We start from the raw sequence: 20,657 nt of genomic DNA on the forward strand, positions 1-20,657 counted from the left end.
GATGCGCTACTCACACGCCCTGAGAATCGCGCACGCCTAATGGTGACGCTAAAATGATTTTGATAGTCAGTCAATCAGAAAACTAATTGCAATTATTATTATTTGCGGTGTTTTAACACAGCTAAAACAATAAAACACAGAAAATCATAGAAAAAAATAATTTTATTTACATAATTGGTTATAGGACTAATTAATTGTTACATTACATCTATTATTGTACATCTTCATAGAAGGCATATTTTTTACATAACATTAAATACCCGGTGTAAATAGACCGCTCCAGAAAATGAATACATGTGATAATGCTGGTGACATTTGGATTTTCTCCAGTGTCGTGGGTGCGTTTACAAACATACAAGTTCACATGCACATGACACCCAGACCCGAAACAACAATTTGTGGATTACAGAAAGAGTTGCTCCGTGCGGATTCAAACCGGCTACACGTTGCGTGGCAGCCGGTGGCCTAGCCACCGAGCCAACCGTGCAGTCATTGTCATAACTAGTCAAATACTACAAAAATTGCTTGGTCTGATACCTGCCGCGTCTTTTCGCCATCGACCTACATAACAGCACTTCCATCCCCATCATATAGATGTTTGGCAGGCCACAACTGTGCGCTTCTCGCGAAACTTTCTGCCTCGCACAGCAAAACTGTGGAATGAGCTGTCGTCGCCGGTATTTCCGAACCGATACGACATTCAAACCTTCAAGAAAAGAGCGTATTCTTTTACTTTTCTTTAGAAGATAAAAAAAAATAAATAGTTTATTTTGTGTTATTATCACCTGTATTAATTTTTGAGTGGTATTTTTACACAAGTATTATATACTGCGATCTCCAACCCGCCTGCCTGCGGAGATTATCGCTAACCCTCTTATGTAGAGGAGGCTCATAGTCCAGCAGTAGACTCTCGATAATGTGATGTCATTAATTTCAAATAATCCACGACTTGTGATGTTGAAATTAATCGACGATAACTTTCTAATAAAATAGGGATGATGACGGGGTATGAATATTAAAAATCTATTTAGTCCGTCAGTTAGGTAATGGAAAAATATTAGACACGTATTTGTTTATTTTGTCATATAAGATAACAATACTTAGATAAAACAAATCAAAGTTTAGAAGTAGGAGCCGTTCTGTATGAAGTATATGTATAACATTTGAAATCAATATAATATCGTCTTAAATTCTTGATATTATAAGAAAAAAAAATGCGTGTCTAATGTTTTAAAATAATCTACCAGACGGATATTAAAATAAAATTCCTAATATACAAAACGAGAGGAGAATTTTTCAAACAGAAACTGTTTAGACCCCCTATACACATACACTAGGGGGTCTTATAGACATATCATGGGGTAATTAGGCATAAAAGAAGGAACTAATATAATTAGATAACATTTTGTTATCTATAATTGTTATGTCTTTTAAGATTTAAAGCCCAAAACATAATATACAAACAAAATATTACAATCAGACTTTAATTTATTTTTCTAGTCAATAAAAGTTATTATAACTTTCGTGAGACATACTAAATTAATTATTATGTTATCGGCTTACTCACGTAACTGTTTGACGAGGGGCTCGACTAGTTTCAAGCCATGATAGAGGCTCATATTCATGAGTAATATTCCGCGACACACGACGAGGCGACTATCGCTACTACTGTCTAAACTAGTCGAGTTCCTCGTCAAACAGTCACGTGAGTAAGCCGATAACATAATAATTAATGTCTGATAAAGTTATTGATAGCATAACTGCATGCATTTTACATACATTTCATTCAGACATGTAGCAAAATGTATGTAGTGTGTGTCGCTTGTCATGTGATCTGACGACACATGACAAGTGACAGATGAGACAGACATAGGCGATCGACGACCAAATCAACGGATGACGTCATAAACTATATCGCACATATGAAGTATAAATGCGAATAAACATGGATAGACAATCCCAACGAACTACAATTGGGCAGAAAGCCGCCAGATACGATCACCGCCTGGTCGGAGGATACTGCTTTACTTAGGGAACTTTACTCTCTGTTCCCTTAAACAGCCTACATAATATATCATATGCCCGAATACTCAAACGCTACTCAATTTTAAGACACTCTCAAATGTAGTTCTGTCACTATCAATTCTTTGTAAAATGACAGAGACAGCACGATATTTAATTTATAGCACGATATTTTAATTTTAAGTACAACTTAAAATTAAGTAGCGTTTGAGTATTCGGGCGATAGTCTAGCAGTGGACTGTCACCCGCTGTTGATGTATTTTGTATATTAATATTATAATAATACATATATGTGTTTTACATGTATATTCTTCTAAGGTGCTGAGCAGTGGTGATTGCATTGCATTGCGGACAAATTTTCTTAGCTCGCAAAGATTGGAGCCAGCATACCTGTAAATGAAAATAATAATTTTAGGGTATGAAAATTAAATATCTATTTAGTCTGTCAATTAGGTAATGAAAAGATATTAGACTCGTATTTTTGTTATCTTGTCGTAGAAGAAAACAATACTAAGTGTGGGGGAGCTATGCTTCGGCACTACCGAGTGATACCACGGCCTCGCAGAAAACCGACGTGAAACAACGCAAGCGTTGTGTTTAGTTGTGTGAGTGAGGTTACTGGAGGCCCATTTACCCATTATCGCCAAATTTTCCCAATCCCCAATGTCCCAACATCCCTCAATTCCTAACCCCCAAAAGGCCGGCAATACACCTATAACGCTTCTGATGTTTCGAGTGTATATGCGCGACGATTGCTTACCATCAGGTGAACTGGTTAAGTTACGAAATTTCTTTACTATTGTAATCTTCAAACACAACACTACCTCCAATTAAAGTCGTGGAAGATACTTTTAGATCACCTTATATTAATTACTAATTAATCATTAGTATAGATTTACGATAATTAATTTATACTCACTTCACAGTAAACGTGCCAGCATTGTATGGACACAGTAGGCGACGTGTACTGCTCCAAACAGATCAGACATTTCATCTGTAACGTAAAAAAAAAACAAAGTTTAATCAATTACATTTGTGGCAACACATCACAAGTGACAGAAGTCGCAAATAGTCTTAATTTTTAAGTATAATCCCTAAGTCTGAACAATACTATGATAAAATCGCATCAAAATCGGCACAGCCAAACGCGAGATAATCGCGCACATACAGGGTAAACTGAGAACGTCTTTTTTTTTTGAAGTCGGTTAACAAGCAACATCAATTATTCCATACTCTTTTTTATAAGTTATACATAGTTATAAGTTTTTAAACTGACATGGTCGCTAACACTATTATTAGAACTTGTTCATCCGTGATATATCGGAAACTCATCTCATAAATAAACATTGTAAATATCCCGTCTTAAGTTCTAATAATACTATACATAGTTGTTGGAAAATATACTATTGATTTTTCCAAATAAATATAAAAATAATTAACCAACAATTAGCACAAAACAATACCAAAATACTTAAATAAAAATAAAAACATAACTATCAAAAGAAGAATTTTCTAAAAGACAACCTACTCAATACATTTCACTATAAGAAAATTCCAAGTAACCCCGAGTTGTCACTACGCTCGATAGATGGCGTTGTACGATTCCGTACATTTCCTGAATCGCGCTATGGTTTCGTTACACGCGTTCGGTTAGGGTGTGCGATCGACGGCGGTACAGTCGGAGTCGTTAATACGGCATCCTTATGGGATAATAACATAACTGAATTTTTTCTATAAGACTCGTGGCCGCGAGGCTGCTGAGTTTTTATTTTACTTGAAAAATCAACTATATAAAAATGGTGACGTCACAGGGGTGGCGGACTGATTAGCGGTTTACCGGGGCTCCGGCTCGAAAAGCAGGAGTAGGAACGGGGTGGTTTTTAGTCAGTAAGAGTCTGACACTCCCTCTTGCTTCTTCCAAGGCGGAAGAATTTATATTGAATGATTTTTTCATCCTCAAAATGATGTGGTTTTAAGTTCGTTAATGTACGAAGGGAGTAGGCATAGGTGCACAAATACAATCAGACCAATGAATAAATAGCTTCTGATACAGGATTCGTCCGTCAGTCGCCGCGTCGTGTGTCGCGGAATGCTGCTTATGAAATATGAGCCTCTAGCATGGCTTGAAACTAGTCGAGTTCCTCGTCAAACAGTTACGTGAGTAAGCCAATAACATAATAATTAATTATTTTTGTGTTGAATAGTGTAATTATCGAGTTAGGTTATTATAGGGTATAAAATATCACACAATGACCAACAGGAGACGAAGAGTGGGTAAAACCTCGCGGGAGTAACTAGTTTTATTAAATTTACATTTCAGCTATGATCATCCCACTGCAGTTTGCAACTAGTTTCATGATAAAAGTACAATATTAATGAATAATTACCTCTCCACCGCCATTCGCCTTTCGTTCTAAGTCTTTTATTCTCGCTTTTAAAGCCTGGATTCTAGTCTGGAAAGAAAAATAAGGATTGTGACTTAACTTATAAATACATAGTTAAAAAAAACTTAAGTTTCGACCGGAGTGATACCAAGGCCTCATAGAAAACCGAAGTGAAACACTTGCGCTGTTTGAATGAGGTTACCGGAGGCTCAATTAAACTGCCTTCCCAAACCCCGATTCTCCAACAACCCTTAAATTTGTAGCCACTAAAAGGCTTGCCCTTGTAAAGCATCTAGTGTTTCAGGTGTCCATGGGCGGCGAGTGCTTACCATCAGGTGATCCGTCAGTTCGTTTATACGTTAGTACTATATTAAAAGGAAACTAAAGACATTTTTAATCTTAAAATATTCATGATATTGATGTTTATATCAAATGAACCCAAACTCGATATGTTTACTTCTAGATATTATGATAAAAATAAAACTAATGAGTATACAAAAAAAGTTTCTTCGGGAAAGTTGTTTGTAATCATGAGTACAATCACGTGTTTAAATATCGTTCACTAATTACCAGTCACCCTATACAACTTACTTCAGCGCTAGCCTCCACTAGTCCATTACATTTGCTACTAGGTGTCGCCAGTGGTCGATCGCTCTCCGAACTCTCTGCCGCTTCGGCTTGGTCGTCCGTCTGTGCGTCTATCGATACGTCTGTAGATAGATCTGCCTGGAAATTAAAAAAATAGAGTCTTAGGTATAACTTTGAAACAACCAGTTTGAGGTTTCAATTCCTACATTTTGGCAAAGAATTATTTGTTGTTTGGTTTTTGTAATACTAATTATCAGTGCAGTATCCCTAGTACGAGAAGACAACGACTTTACGTTGTACGAAAACGAATCGATTGATTGGCCGGCGCTAATGAATCAACCAATGAGAGAGCTGAACGCGGTCTGGATTCCTTTTCGTTCAATAAAGTAAAGTAAACTCATACTAAAGGTACAGAGCAGTAGACTGCCTCGTTGGTCGAGTTTCGTAAGTGCGACTACCAGGCAAAGGGTCTCGGGTTAGGTTCCTCGGTCGAGCAAAGTATTGACGAGTTTTTTTCGATTTCTCGAAAAATCCTCAGTATTACGGACCACTCCTGCCAAAGTACGGCGAGCCCACACTTAAATAATTGTAGATACTTACATCAGGAGCTATCCTCGACGGCGAGTATTGAGGGGGACCGTATAACTCCGTATCTTCATCGCCGTCCACGACCTGAAACAAATACAATACATACATAGATATTAACAACAACTAATATGAATGCGCTAATCTCCAGAATTACTGAATAGTGAATAGCCTTTAGGCTATAAGGAAGGAAACTTATGCAATGACTTCTCCTGTCTTGAGTAAGACGAGAGAAGGTGTCAGACTCTTACTGACTAAAAACCACCCCGTTCCTACTCCTGCTTATCAAGCTGGAGCCCCGGTAACCCGCTAGGTAGTCCACAGCTCCAGATCATAGATCATGACATGGAATTTGTATTTGCTTCATGGCAATAACATAAGGGCTACTATTAATACCGCGGGAACGCGAGCGAAGCTGCTTGTAGAAGTTATTTTTCAGCCATGATCATCTCACTTCAAGGGCGCAAAGGCCTCCCTACCCGCCTTCCACTCGTCTCTATGTAGAGCTTTCTGTTTCCAATCCTTTACATAGGCATCGAGTTTATCTCCAGGGTTGGTTTACTAAGAGGGCCCGGTGCCTCCTTTAGGTGCAGATGGTGGCCACAGGGGGGAGGTTTTAGTGCGGTAAAAATTCCACACTTCCTAGTTTTTTCCCCAAAAAGCTAGGGGCCTTATGAAGGTTTCCTCCCGTCAACTAAAAGGCATCGAGTTCTTCCCGCCATCGCCTGAGCCTGCCGCGACGTCTATTGACGTTGAGTAAACTCCACTCAGAAACAAAGTATTTGTAGAAGTTTGTTAAATATAAAACTCGAAGATGATGCAGTAACTAACCAGAGCCTGATCGTTGGAAGCTCTCCGGACGCAGGTAGCGTCCCTTGCCTCCGAGTCCTGCAGCGCCGTGGCCCTCACCCTCCACTCTCCACACCACTGGTACTCCGCCCCGAATCCACCGCCAGATGGCTCGTCGTTCTGTAATTGTATAACGATTTCTTACTGATGGACAACCAAGAATTGTATTGTGAACATAATTGGAAAAGAGTAACCTATGGAGTTTCTTGCTCGTTCTTCTACATAGGAATCTACACTTTGGAACGAGCAAATAGAGCAACTAGAGGACTGACCGACAGACAGACATTGTTAATATTATTATATTTGCTTTGATGTTCAAAAGTGCCTTCCTGGTTTATTTGAAATAAATAATTTTTGACTTTGACTTATGCCAATCACACAACTCTTTTTGCGATCACAAATTGTTGTCAGGTCTGGGTGTCGTGTGTATGTGAACTTGTATGTTTGTAAACGCACCCACGACACAGGAGACAATACTAGTGTGAGAAATGCTTTATGAACAAAATAATTCTGGGGGAATTTATATTTACTTCTAAGTATGTTTTATACATAGAAATGACGTATTCGCTCCCAAACTCTAAACTTTGCTTTGTTTTATCTAAGTATTGTTATCTTATATGACAAAATAAAAAAATATGTGTCTAAAATATTTCATTATCAACTGACGGACTAAATAGATGTTTAATTTCCATACCCCATCATTATTCTTATTACATAGCAAAATCAAGTAGTAGAGACTCATAGTCCAGCAGTAGACTCATAGAGACAGTTCATGCAATATACAATAAGTAAATGATCAAATAATGTATCAGATATATTGTAAATATCATTTTTTTTTAAAAGAGTAGTGATGGAGTTTCTTGCTCGTTCTTTTCCATTTGAAGCAACACTTTAGAACGATCGCCTAGCTTCAGTGACGGACAGACTGACGGAAAATTCAATTTGACGATGCAAAAGTGCCTAATTTAGGATTAATTGAAATAAATGCTTTGAATTTGCATATAACCAACATCTACGAACCTCAACATCAATGCTACCCTCCTCAGAGCTGGTATCCGGCACATCCTCATCCAGCTCAGCTCCCGTCCGCTTCAGGCACCTTAACGCATGCCTCTGTAGCCTGGACACAGGTAGCGTAGTATTGCACACTGGACATTCTCCGTTTTGAGGGGGCGGGGTGCTTCTGCGACGGGCTCGAAGACGCCTGAGGCGGTTGGCGTGTACCCGCTGGAAGATTGACGAAGAAAAATTTATTAATTCACTGAAGGTACATAAGCAGGTACTGTAATAAGCTGATTAATGTCTTTGTTTGTTTGAACATGCTAATCTCAGGAACTGCTAGTCCAATTTGAAAAATTATTTTAGTGTTGCATAGTCCATCTATCGAGGAAGGCTATACAACATCACTCTACAATCAATAGGAACTAAGCAGTGCAGGTGAGAGAAATATTCTTTCATCTATCATCAATTTGTTTCATCAGTTATCATCAATAAGGTACTGCAACTCTATACAACAAAAAAAATGTAAGCAAGAATTGTATTGTAAACCTGATTGAAAAATAGTAACTTATTGAGTTTACACATTCATCATCATCATCATCAGCCGAGAGACGTCCACTGCTGAACAAAGGCCTCCCCCTTAGTTTACACATTGGAACCAGCAAATAGCTTCACGAGAGGACTGATCGAGAGACATTATTAATATTATAATACTTTGACACTCAAAACTGCCTTCCTGGTCTATTTGAAAGTAACAATTTTGATTTTGATTTTATGTATTTTTCTGTATCAGAAATTACTGTAAGATATGAAGGGTATAGGCTTATGTAAACCCAACCTTTTCCTGGTTTAGGACAAATTTTATAATTACTTTTCTCATGTGGTCCTCAGATTTTCTCATTCACTCATATTAGTGTCATATTAGTGACATTTGGATTATTCAAATTAGTTGCTTCTCTCAGTTGTCTCCTTTGATATAAATTAATTCGAGTATTAAATGTGGTATTTTTTGACATTGGTAGTCATTTCGATTTTAGGTCTTCAGCGGAACAACGGTTGGGAACCACAAATATAAACAAAGCAGCTGATTTATTAAGGATTTTATATTACTTGCTTTACATATAACATGTAAATAACTTTACATGCTTATTTATTAGAACACAAATTGCATGAATTACCTATAGACTTGAAACAAATAGGAAAGGTCTAAATTTTATCATTTAAACTTTAGATAAGTGTAGATATTTTCAAGTGCATTGAACTTAAATTGAAAAACTAAATAACCAGATAAAGAAAAGATAAAAGAAAACATGTTAACAGTTATGTAATAAATAAACTTTAATCATGTTTCTAATAAGCTATGCAAACATAATAATTACATTATTTCATTTAGTTAAAAATAGCAACAAAAAATTCAATATTTCATTATCACAAAATACATACAGATAAAAAAAACACGGCCAAAAAAGGCGGGAATACTTTTTTTCTTAAAAGAAAAACTTACTTGGTAAACATCGCTGCCCAAACAGCCTGAGACATCTACTTCATCTTCTAGGACATCCTGGCTAGTACTAGATCCAGGCACAGCTAGATTAGCACTAGAATTCACACTAAGCTTCCTCTTAGACCCACTTCCAGACAATTTCTGCAATCTCTCCACCTCCAAACTTAAATGGGAGTCCAACTCCCCTTGTCTAATAGTACAACTACAAACCGGACAACTCGGTAATTCCGTAACTTTCTTCCGATTTCTAACACAATTTAAAATAATACTATCATCGTACTGATTAAAACTAGTGTTAGGCGTATTATTCAACGAATTAGAACTCCCTTCCATATTATTGTACATCAAAATCGGTAACATTTCAACCGATTAAAATATTTGTTGTTGAAATACACTGTTTATAAATCTGTTTACATCACCGTAATTTCACAATTTTATTGTGTTTTGACTCGTTACACGTGTTAATGGAAGTTCTATTGATCTTAATTCACTTATTTTGCAGACATATTGTGTGTAGTTCACGTAATAAAACAAATAATTCGTAGCAAAACAATAATAATAAGATCGTTTACACAACTTTTTTTTTAAATCGCTTTGATTGGTTTTTGACTATTTGCGTGACATTTGTTAATCGTTAGTGTTGGAGTAGCGGTGATATTACTAAATTGTTTAGTCGATTTTTGCTCGTGGTGGTGTTTTATTTAGTTTGATTATTTTTTGTTTATTGTATTAAAAAGGCATGATAATTTAAATTTTACATTGTATAACTATTATGTTTGCATAATATTGTAATATTTCTGTTTACTGATTCATAAAACAAACATTTTCTGTTTGTTTAGTAATTTTTACTTTTCTTAATTCCGTAATTTTTATTTGACTCGAAAGTAGTAATTTCTGAATTTTAAATAAAAAAAAATGTTTACCCCGTATAGATTCATTGCATAAGGGTGTAATGAAAATGAAATAAGCACGATAACATTGCAATATGGTTTTGAAACAAATTCCAGTTAGATTTGATTTTGACAGGTTCTTTCAGTAGTACAAGGTATGTTTATTTTAAGTACATATTTTTAGCCTCATATTAGAGAACCATGCGACAATATGAATAGGCTGGCTCGACCAAACCAAAGTGATACTGTGGCTTCACAGAAATGTGGCGTGAAACAAATAATCCTTGCGTTATGTCAGGGGGAGGAGACTAGAAATGAATTAAATAAAACAATATTACACAATAATGTCGTATAATCTCAATTCACATAGAGAACATAAATAAGCATTGTGATTTTAATATTAGTGAAAAGGTACACAATGTAATTAGGGTAATTAAGGGCGGAAAGTTGAGTTGAGAATTTAATTATGTATTTGTTGAGAAGAATACTAGAATAAATAATTATTAAATAAATAAAGTAGTCTAGAATAATATACTAGTTGTAATTACAACCGATTATTATAAAAAATATACAAGTTTATCATTTCCATTTTGTAATCATCGTGTGAAAACTCGTATCGCCTGCAAAGTCCCATCAATCTGTAATTCTTCAGTATTTTCATGATTTTCAGCGTTCTTCTCAATTTTCGTTTCAAAATTAGTCTTAGTTTTACTCTTTCTGTTCGCTGGCTGTTTTAAATGTACAGTCTTGACGTGAAGTTTCAGCGAATTTGATTGGCTGAATGTTCGAGAGCAATATTGACAGGTGTAGGGTTTCGCGCCAGTGTGTACCTGTCAAAGACAAGAGTTTAGTCGATTTTTTATTGAAATGGACTAGTAACAACACTACTCGTTAATTTAGCGCCAAAATTAAATGGCGAATCTTATTTTTATTTGAAACACGGGTAAACGGGTGTGTTTAGCGAAGCAATCGCCACCGCTTAGGAATTTAAGGGTTGTTGTTCGGGAATCGGGGATTGGGAAGATTGGGAAGGGAGAAATGCTGTATAAATAAATGTTTTGTAAAAAGTATTGAAGAGATATTTTTAAAGGTATTATTTCAAAAAAATGTTTTCTTTTTTATTTCCTAATTATTTTTAGCCCTGAATTTTACTTTTGTGTAAATTCACCCGCAGTTCGAATTTGAGCAGAAATATATCGAGTGTTTTGTTGCGTGTTATGTTGCACCTCTGCTGCATGAGCATTTAATTGACGGGAGCGCGGTGCTGCACTTCGCATGCTAAAAATACATCTACAAGCGGAATGAAAACTAAAAATGTATTGTATTGGAAGTGTAGCGTGGATTTCCGCAAAGTAACGCGTAAAATATAGACTAGTCCAATCTTCCCAATCCCCGATTCCCCAACAACCCTTAAATTCCTAACTCCCAAAATGCCGGCAACGCACTTGTAACGCCACTAGGGTTTCAAGTGTCCATGGGCGGCTGCGATTGCTTACCATCAGGTGCATATTGCACAAAAAAAGTAATGTTAATCAAATACCCACCCTATAATGTCGATTTAGAGCCGGTTTCTGACTGAATCGCTTGCCACATACAGCGCACACATACGGTTTCTCTCCAGTATGTGTCCGTGTATGTATGCGAAGCTGGTTGCTGTCTACAAAATGCTTGGAGCAAGACGAGCAGGAGTATGGCTTCTCTCCTGTGTGAGTTCGCTGGTGATATTTCAGCGTTGCGTTTGACTGTGAAGGGAAAAAGTAGCATTTATTATAATTCCATTGAGATAGTCGTTCGACATACCTATCTATATCTAATTAAAATAGCACTGACGCGGTAATAGGGATGATGACGGGGTATGAAAATTAAAAATTGATTTAGTCCGTCAGTAAGTAATGAAAAAATATCGTGTAGCGGGTTCGATTCCCGCACGGAGCAACTATTTGTGTGATCCACAAATTGTTGTTTCTGGTCTGGGTGTCATGTGTATGTGAACTTGTATGTTTGTAACCACGACACAGGAGACAATCCTAGTGTGGGACAACGTTTTTTAAAAAAGAAAATGAATGAAAAGATAAAAGATTATAATACATATTGTTTTTTTTGCAAGGGGGGAAAATCATCCAATGACTTCTCCTGCCTTGGGCGAGGCGAGAGGTAGTGTCAGACTCTTACTGACTAAAAATTACCCCGTTCCTACTCCTGCTTTTCGAGCCGGAGCCCCGGTATACCCGCTAGGTAGTCTACAGCTCCGGGTCAGGCATCAGCCCTATTGGGCCCCATCTGTGGTGGTCTGATGGCTCTTTGAGGCGCGCGCGGAACGGGTCTGGTTCTGTTCGGGCGGTGAGCTACCCCTACTCGCCGTCCGCAGACCCGCACTTACGGTGGCCGCAGATCGTGCCGTGGCGTTTAATGTGTTAAAATACACAATAATACTTTACTCACCGTACACTTCTTCCCGCAAACTTCGCATACAATATTCTTATTGTACTTGAGCCCCAAATGTGTCCTGTTTATATGGCTCTGTAGTTTCGAGCGCGTCACGAAGTTCGATCCACACTGCAATATAAGGTGACTGGTAATTAGTGAACGATATTTAAACACGTGATTGTACACATGATTACAAACAACTTTTGCATGATCAGCTGTTAGCAGCGAGACGCGAGTAACTAGGTAGGTATTTTGCGTTAATAAAATTTTGAAAAAGAAAAGAAAGAAAGAAAAGAAACCTATAATGTAAGAGATTTTAGATTTTTCCGAGACCTGCAAAATTCGGAGGCCCAATCACCCCCCCTTTCCAATCTTCTCAATCAACACACCAACAACCCTTAAATTCCCAATTCCCAAAAGGCAGGCAACGCACTTGTAAGGCTACTTATTTTTTATCTTTCAGTTTTAGGAATCTATATTCTTAGTACTAAACAAATATCTTCTACGTTTATAGATATAGAATTACCTGTTGACACCTAAAGTTCCTCTCCTTGCTCCCAGTGGGAGGGATGCGCGCCCTCCTCATAGCTTTCGCGTGATCCTTCATATGTGTCTCCAAGGACACATTACCTGTATACTTCCACTGACATATTGAGCAGTTTGTGCTGAAAATAATACATTGACCTTAACGTATCGAAGCGGTAGGCAGAGGTGCACATTACGGCACATAATGCCGCTATACAATGTACACACACTTTTCACCATTTGTGTTATAAGTCGCATGTAATAGGGGGTGAGGTTATTGAGAATTGTGCCCACTGTTCACAATTTCGGACTCAGTGCTACTACTGAGAAACTTTCGATAAACCGAAAAAAGCCCAGTTATACTTTGCCCGACCCGGAAATCGAACTCGAGACCACTCGACTAAAGAGGCAGTCAAATTAAAAACTTGTTTTGAAATGTCAAATTAGTTACATTTGCTAATATATTGTAGAGCTCCTACTTATAACGCAAAGTAATACTGATAATTTTACTGTTTTTAATTTGACTAGTTAGAAAATAATGATGTATTACCAAATTATTTTTTTATTATAACTTTCGTGAGACATATTACAATAATTATTATGTTATCAGCTTACTCACGTAACTGTTTGACAAGGCACTCGACTAGTTTCAAGCCATGCTAGAGGCTCTTAGTCGAGTTCCTCGTCAAAACGTTACGTGAGTAAACCGATAACATAATAATTAATTTAGTATGTTTCACGAGAGATATAATAAAACTAGTCGAGTTCCTCGTCAAACAGTCACGTGAGTAAGCCGATAACATAATAATTAATTTACCAAATTATTTTTGCAACCCTCACCTCTCCTCAGTCTTCAGCGTGTGTTTGATGGAGCTCAAGATGTGTCGTTTCCAGGCGTCCAAGTTATAAAACTGTATGTTACACTCTTTGCAGAACCTGCCCGCGGCGGGATCTTCGGGATTGTCGGGATCTGTCATCTGGAAATATACATTTTATATGTGGAGGATTGCTATTGTTCCTGAGTGCGATACAATTTAACTCAAAAGTTTCAAATAGAACCAACTTTACGCGCTTTTTGTATAACAAAACCCTCAAAAATGAAGAAGAGGAACGGCCGAGCTGGTATTTTCTTTGTAAAAATTAGCTTAGTAAAACAGACTGCGACAATACACTGGAAAAGTTAGCCATTTCCAACTTTGGAGTTTGGACACGAGTAACTTTTTTACTTAGATTTATTTTAAAACATCCTATGCCATCTATTAGTTTTTTTTTATGTAGTAGGAGGCAAACAAGCTGATGAGTCTTCTGATGGTAAGCGATACTCCCCGTGGTATAGGCGATAGAGAATGCACAATAAAGCTATATCTCTACGCATTGCCTACGGAGGCCTTATTCCCCCCTAGCTACATCTCTACGCATTGCGTATGGATACCCAATTCCGCTCTTCTCAATCTTCCTAACCCTCGATTCCCCAACAACCCTTAAATTCCTATCCCCCAAAAGGCCGGCAACGTACTTGTAACGCCTCTGGTGTTTCAAGTGTCCAAGGGCGGCGGCGATTGCTTTCCTTGATGGTAACATCAAGATTGGGAAGGAGAGTAATTGGGCTTCCGTTAACCTCACTCACACAACTCAAACGTTGTTTCACGTCGGTTTCCTGTGAGGCCGTGGTATCACTCCGGTCAAGCCGGCCCATTCGTGCCGAAGCATGGCTCTCCCACACTAAAAATTGCTAAGGACTGGCTTAAGTAACCATTCGAATCCACGTTCCTAATCCGTACATATAGGGATTGGAACAATCTGCCGGCTTCTATATTTCCTGACAAATACAACCCGGGTCTTTTCAAGGTCAGAGTAAATAGGTACTTTCTAAGACTGTGTGCTCCATCCTCGGCCACATCTTCGCTTCGCCGTCCTGGCAGTAAGCGGGTTGGTGGCCAAACGCAGACTTATCAACGGTAAATAAAAAACAATACCTTTTCGCAGTCAACATGCGTTTTCTTCTTATGCATCTGCAGCCCGTGTTTGCCCACGAAGCTGTCGCCACATATATTGCAGACGTGCTCCGTAGGGTGGCGCTTCCTCATATGAGATAGGTAGGAAGTCGGCTTCCTGGAGATAAATAATCACTATATACACGGTGTAACAAAAAGGGGGTATACATATCAAGTGCACGGTTTCTAAATAACATAACAAACGATACGGGAAGAGTTTTTTAAACTCATGTTTTCATGGAACGACTAGGCGATCAGATTGACACAAGAAATGTTAGCGAGTGATACCTGTAGTGTTGTGACACGTTTGTATGATTTAAAATCAAGAACCATGCGACAACAAGTATTTGGTACCAATTTTTTTTAAACGTATTTTAAGCTGAAACTTTTTGTAGAGATTCTATTCAACCTGTATTCTTCAGTGCTTCTTGATGTATATGGGTATTTTGTTTCACGCTATATATAAAGGGTGACTGGTAATTAGTGAACGATATTTAAACACGTGATTGTACTCATGATTACAAACAACTTTCCTAAAGAAACTTTTTTTGTGAAGGCTAACAATTTATTATTTCTGTCTGTCTGTTTTTTTGTTCCGGCTTTGAAATGACTATTTTGTGAACACTAATAATTTCTGTCTGTTTGTTCCAGCTAATCTCTGAAATGGCTAGATCAATTTTGACTAGACTTTTATTGGTAGGTAGCTGATGTAAGATGGAGTAACTTAGACTATTTAAAATTAAGAAAAATACAGTCTTTTTACTAAAAAATAAAAAGCCCACCGTCTGCCAGAAGTTATTTATATTCTACGCGAACGAAGTAGCAGGCAACAGTTAGTATGAGTATAACGTATAGACATATGTGAAATTTTATTTTACAATAGAGGGAGATGACGGGATGAACTCGACACCTATGATAAGGATTGGCCGCAGAAAGCTCTGCACAGAGAGGAGTGGAAAGAAGGTAGGGAGGCCTTTGTCCTGCAGTGAGATGACATCGGCTATATAAAAATAAATACTATTTATGTATCGTACCTGAATGTATGACTGCATAGCTGACACTCGTATGTATGTCCGTTGTGCCATTTCTCATGAATCCGCGCTTGATTTCTGAAATAATAACAATAATTGTAATGTTATTAATATTATGGATATGAAATTGTGCCCAGTATATGTCAATAGGGTCATCCCCTGTTACATGGGACTTATAACATAAATTGTGAAGTTGAATCACTTTACAATGTCAATGTATACGATAACAATATTATATATATAGCGACCAGATTGGCGATATATTAAAGAAGGGCCAAGTTAAAAGTACCCTTAACCGACGAGCATGCATGAAAAGGCTGATGACTGTTAATAAAGCGAAAGAAGTATGTAAGATTCGTAACAATTAGCGGTCCATTGTCTCTGCCTACCCCCATGGGAGACAGGCGTGAGGTTATGTATATATGTATTTCACCAATATGCACCCTATATAGGTATATCATAAAATACAATATAGGGCAAGAGTGAACAGGCATTATTTGCGCTAGCGTGCACCACCTTAGATCTCATCGCTGCTTCCCATCAGGCAAGATTGAGGGGAGACGTTCTCAAATTTTCTTTAAAAAAGAATATATGTTAAAGTCAAAGTCAAAATTATTTATTTCAAATAGACCGGGTAGGCACTTTTGAACGTCAAAGCAATTATAATAATATTAATAGGTTACTCTTTTCCAATCAGGTTCACAATACAATTCTGGGTTACATTGTTTCGATTGCTTCAACTAGGTGAGAACAATGTAAAACTAATATTTAGACAAAGTGATAGAAAAAGAAGTTAAGTGTTCAACTCACCCAGTATGCGAGACGTATCCACACTTGTTACATTTATATATCCGGACGTGTGCATTGTTGGCATGCGTGCGCAAGAGTTGCACGGACCGGTAGCGCATCTGGCAGATGTCGCATATGTGGGGACCGCTGCGCTGGAGTGGGGGACGGTCAAAGTCAAAGTCAAAGTCATTTATTTATTGAACAAAGTACTTAGAACAGGGGCGAAGCTACCGCCATATCTACGGTATCAATTATATGAGGATCCGGTGCACGGGGAAACGCAACGTGCGTAGAAAAAAAAATTAAAATTCCCAGTCTAATTTTTTTTTTTAAAAGCTGCCTTCACATGTTATTGTGCAAACCTCAATTTTTTTAAGTCGGTTAATATATGTAGTTAAAACCGTCATTTAAGTTTTAACTTTTTAATTCAAACATCGCGCACAAATATAGATAATTGCATACATAACAAACTGAGAACCTTCTTTTTTTTGAAGTCGGTCAAAAATGTATAGAAATAAAACATACCACATCATGCTTCATCTTATGGTTCCCATAAGCCCTGATATCGACGAATCCTTTGAAACAGTAGTTGCATTTGTATGGAGAATTCACATAGTTCGTAGACTTGGAGCGAGCTTGTAGGTTCTGTATTTGTTCCTCTTTAGACAGTATTATTTCACTGCAGTCCGGTTTGCGAACTGAAATAAAGTCATCATCATCATATTTTTTTATTTTTTTCGTACGTTTTACCATTCTACGACCAGACGGCATGGCGCCACCCGTATATAGCTGGGTAGGTACTTCGAGTTTATTTTATGCGAACCGCTTAGGAATGGTATTCCTTGTCGGAATCTGTATTTCTCACATCTCTCTTTAAGTGTTGGAAAGCCATGCTTCGGCACTACTGGGTCGGCTCGACCGGAGTGATACCACGGCCGAGCAGAAAACCGACGTGAGACAACGCTTGCGTTGTGTGAGCGAGGTTATCGGAGGCCTAATTCCCCCTTTCCCAATCCTTGATTCCCGAATAACAACCATTAAATTCCTAACCCCCAAAAAGCCGGCAACGCACTTGTAACGCCGCTGGTGTTTCAAGTGCCCATGGGCGGCGGCGATTACTTACCATCAGGCCCGTTCCATCTGCATTTTTTGGCTTTTTGGCAAACTAGCTTTTACAAGCGGCTTCGCCCGCGTTCACTTGGGATAAAAAGTATCCTATCACCCAAGTCAGCTCATACCCTGTCTGTATACTAAATGTCATTAAAAGCCGTTCAGTAGTTTCAGCGTGATTGACGGACAAACATCCAAATATCATCACCAATTAACCCAGGCAAAACTGCGGACGTAAGCTAATATTAGAAAATATAGCATAACATTTCCTTACCTCTCTTCTTAATTCTCTTCTTGGGTAAGATATCTTTATCTTCTTCCGATTCTGTCTTAAACTTCATTAAAGGTAAATCATCTTCTGAATCCGAATGCTGGGGACACTCTTCTGATAACGAGAAGGTGTTGTCTATGTCTTGAGATACTTCTGTAAATGTAATAATGTAATTTAGTTAGAATTATTTTTAATAGTGTCTGTTGTATGAGTTTCAAGCTACACGGGGCCCCTAATTATGAAGTCATGGCAAACGAGTAGATAAACCATCTGATGGTAAGCAATCGGCATCGCCCATCCATGAATACAATATCAGAGGAGTAGCTAATGCGTTGCTGTACCGGCTCGACCGGAGTGATACCACGGCCACAGAAAACCGATGTGAAACAACGCTTGCGTTGTGTGAGTGGGGTTACCTGAGGCCCAATTCCCCGCATCCCCAGATTAATTCCCCAACAACCCTTAAAAATAACAATGCCTGATCCGCAGTTGCGGACCACCTAGCGGGTTTACTCCGGCTCGAAAAGCAGCAGTAGGAATGGGGTGGTTTTTAGTCAGCAAGAATCTGACACTCCCTCTCGCTCGCTCAAGGTGGGAGAAGACATTGGATTGGAGAAGACATTACAATAAGTAAATGATCAAATAATGTATCAGAGACATTGTAAAAAATATTTTTAAAAAGAATAACGATGAAATTTCTTACTCGTTCTTCTCCATTCGAAGCTACATTTTGGAACGCACCTAGCTTCACTAAGTCTGTCCGACTTACAGACAATTCAATTTGACGTTTTAAAAGTGCCTAATTTAGGATTAATCGAAATAAATGCTTTGACTTTGACTCGAAAAGTAGGAGTAGGAACAGGGTGGTGTTCAGTCAGTAAGAGTCTAACACTTCCTCTTACTTGCCCAAGGCGGGAGAAGACATTGGATGGTTAACCCTTTAAAAAAATTAACTTACCATCACCATGACACTCCTGCTTCATGCCCAGATCAGCTCTGACGGTCTCATCTTCCTGCTTGATATCTCCGGTGTCCAAGTCAGTAGTGTCTATGTGTTGAATAGCAGTTCTAATGTAACCACCATAGGGTAAGCCAATAATTTTTGGCGGTTTTTGCTGAAACAATATATTTTTATTGAATAATAGGGTAGATGATTAGATGATTAATTTTGATTTTAATGTCCGTCTTGTTAATTTTAAGATGTTAGACACGTATTTCTTATGAAAACAAAGGTTTTGATGTGATTGAGTAACAAACCAACTGTTTTTTTATACCATGATGGTGGCAAGAAAGCACACGGCTCACATGATGGTAAATGGTTATCGTGGCATATGACGCTTGCAAACTTGATTCAAAAACGTTTACATACATTTATAATGATAGTAAGAAGCAGCTAATCACAAATTCCCTATCTCACTCACTTCATAATCTCCGTTTAGCATCTGATGGAAGACCTCCTCGGCTTCCCTGCACTTCCTCATGAAGTAGCAGCATTTCTTCAGGTTGGCGTAGCAGAAGAAACATGCCAACATCGGTCTGCTGTCTTCAGTTACAAACTGAAATATTTTAATTTACTCTTATTTATTGTATATGTAAAGATTTTAATGAGTGCGGCATGACAAAGGACTGGTATTTCTCATGTTCCCTGAATAACACAACATTTTGCAAAAGAAGAATAGTTATTAATATACATGAGTATACCGTGATTTTTAAGATTTGGACAAAAGAAATTCACAAAATTAGAGATTTAATTCAATTTTGTGGATAATTTTTTTATGCTCAAGGAACAAGGATATAAGTGGTTGTTATAGTATTTTGGAGGAAGTAGATAACTAAGTTTTACTTGCTAAAAAGCAGGCATACATTGTCTAGTATTGTTTAGTATAAAATAATGTGTTGGCAAAATATTACAGATACATAATTTTACTTACTGGAGTATTAGTCAGTCTTTCATATAGTTCCTGCAGCTGTTTATCGGCTACTAAATACATGCGTACATTATCTATTAAACAAATTCTACAGAGCGATAGTTTCTCCATTTTTATAAATATAAAATTACAATTATATTATTATGTTTGTAATAAAATACACTGTTCTGTTACAAAGTAAAGTTTTATTGCACTTATTTATACACCTATATATTCTTTAATGATATATCTATTAGGTTTTTGTTAAAAAAATAATTTATTTATTTATATTTTGATTTAAAATTAAAATGTTTGGGAGAAAATTGATGTGACTGTGTTCTTGATTTTTCTTTCGAGTATTGTTTATTTTTAGGGTTCGGTACTTGTTATAGCGTTTATTTATTCACTGTTTATACAATATTTTTATTTTTTAGCTGTTTTTCGGTATTTATTCGTATTTACAATCAATCCTAGTAAACGATAACCCAAACAATTTTGGCATTTCGTACAGTTGCGTTCGTGTTTTACAATTAAGGAACAACATAATAATTATTTTATTTTTACTTTATTACCTAATCGATTTACTTATTTCTATATTGATTTTATTTGTAAAGTCAACAAAAATATAAAATGTTCTACAAAAGATTATTTTTGATGATTACTGCCGTTGGGACATTCTGGAAATTTTGACTCGATATGAACACAGTCATTTCACCGGCGTCGATCCGATCCGCTGTCAAATGTCAGTGTCAATGCCATTGTGCATAACTACGAAAACAAAA

General features: G+C 37.5%; 2 protein-coding genes across 2 annotated transcripts; both read right to left on the reverse strand.

The window, feature by feature from the left end:
- Positions 1-144: 144 nt before the first annotated feature.
- Positions 145-9,543, reverse strand: LOC118280958 (E3 ubiquitin-protein ligase RNF220). Its single transcript, XM_050700756.1, has 8 exons — positions 8,932-9,543; positions 7,449-7,655; positions 6,411-6,548; positions 5,595-5,666; positions 4,998-5,132; positions 4,410-4,475; positions 2,942-3,016; positions 145-2,412 (listed from the first exon to the last, which is right to left on the reverse strand). The coding sequence occupies exons 1-8, from the start codon at positions 9,289-9,291 to the stop codon at positions 2,320-2,322; spliced, it is 1,146 nt and encodes a 381-aa protein (XP_050556713.1). The 5' UTR covers positions 9,292-9,543; the 3' UTR covers positions 145-2,319.
- Positions 9,544-10,235: 692 nt separating this feature from the next.
- Positions 10,236-20,374, reverse strand: LOC126911809 (endothelial zinc finger protein induced by tumor necrosis factor alpha-like). The gene is made up of 13 exons (XM_050700722.1): positions 19,900-20,374; positions 19,390-19,524; positions 18,927-19,083; positions 17,972-18,121; positions 17,113-17,285; positions 16,609-16,739; positions 15,802-15,876; positions 14,750-14,885; positions 13,614-13,750; positions 12,775-12,913; positions 12,264-12,377; positions 11,366-11,563; positions 10,236-10,651 (listed from the first exon to the last, which is right to left on the reverse strand). The coding sequence occupies exons 1-13, from the start codon at positions 20,005-20,007 to the stop codon at positions 10,418-10,420; spliced, it is 1,887 nt and encodes a 628-aa protein (XP_050556679.1). The 5' UTR covers positions 20,008-20,374; the 3' UTR covers positions 10,236-10,417.
- Between the last annotated feature and the right edge of the window lie 283 nt (positions 20,375-20,657).

This window comes from Spodoptera frugiperda, chromosome 19 (assembly GCF_023101765.2).
Source record: "Spodoptera frugiperda isolate SF20-4 chromosome 19, AGI-APGP_CSIRO_Sfru_2.0, whole genome shotgun sequence".
NCBI classification, from domain to species: domain Eukaryota; kingdom Metazoa; phylum Arthropoda; class Insecta; order Lepidoptera; family Noctuidae; genus Spodoptera; species Spodoptera frugiperda.

What these genes read in the sequence shown, in the direction of transcription:
- LOC118280958 (XM_050700756.1), bottom strand. Translation starts at nt 9,291, where the DNA reads ATGTTACCGATTTTGATGTACAATAATATGGAAGGGAGTTCTAATTCG. An exon ending in AGGCGAATGGCGGTGGAGAG is followed by an intron (nt 3,017 to 4,409) that starts GTAATTATTCAT and finishes TTTACGTTACAG; the next exon opens with ATGAAATGTCTGATCTGTTT. An exon ending in GCTGGCACGTTTACTGTGAA is followed by an intron (nt 2,413 to 2,941) that starts GTGAGTATAAAT and finishes TTTCATTTACAG; the next exon opens with GTATGCTGGCTCCAATCTTT.
- LOC126911809 (XM_050700722.1), bottom strand. Translation starts at nt 20,007, where the DNA reads ATGGAGAAACTATCGCTCTGTAGAATTTGTTTAATAGATAATGTACGC. An exon ending in ACGCTGAAGACTGAGGAGAG is followed by an intron (nt 12,914 to 13,613) that starts GTGAGGGTTGCA and finishes TATTATTTTCAG; the next exon opens with CACAAACTGCTCAATATGTC. An exon ending in GGAACTTTAGGTGTCAACAG is followed by an intron (nt 12,378 to 12,774) that starts GTAATTCTATAT and finishes CTTATATTGCAG; the next exon opens with TGTGGATCGAACTTCGTGAC.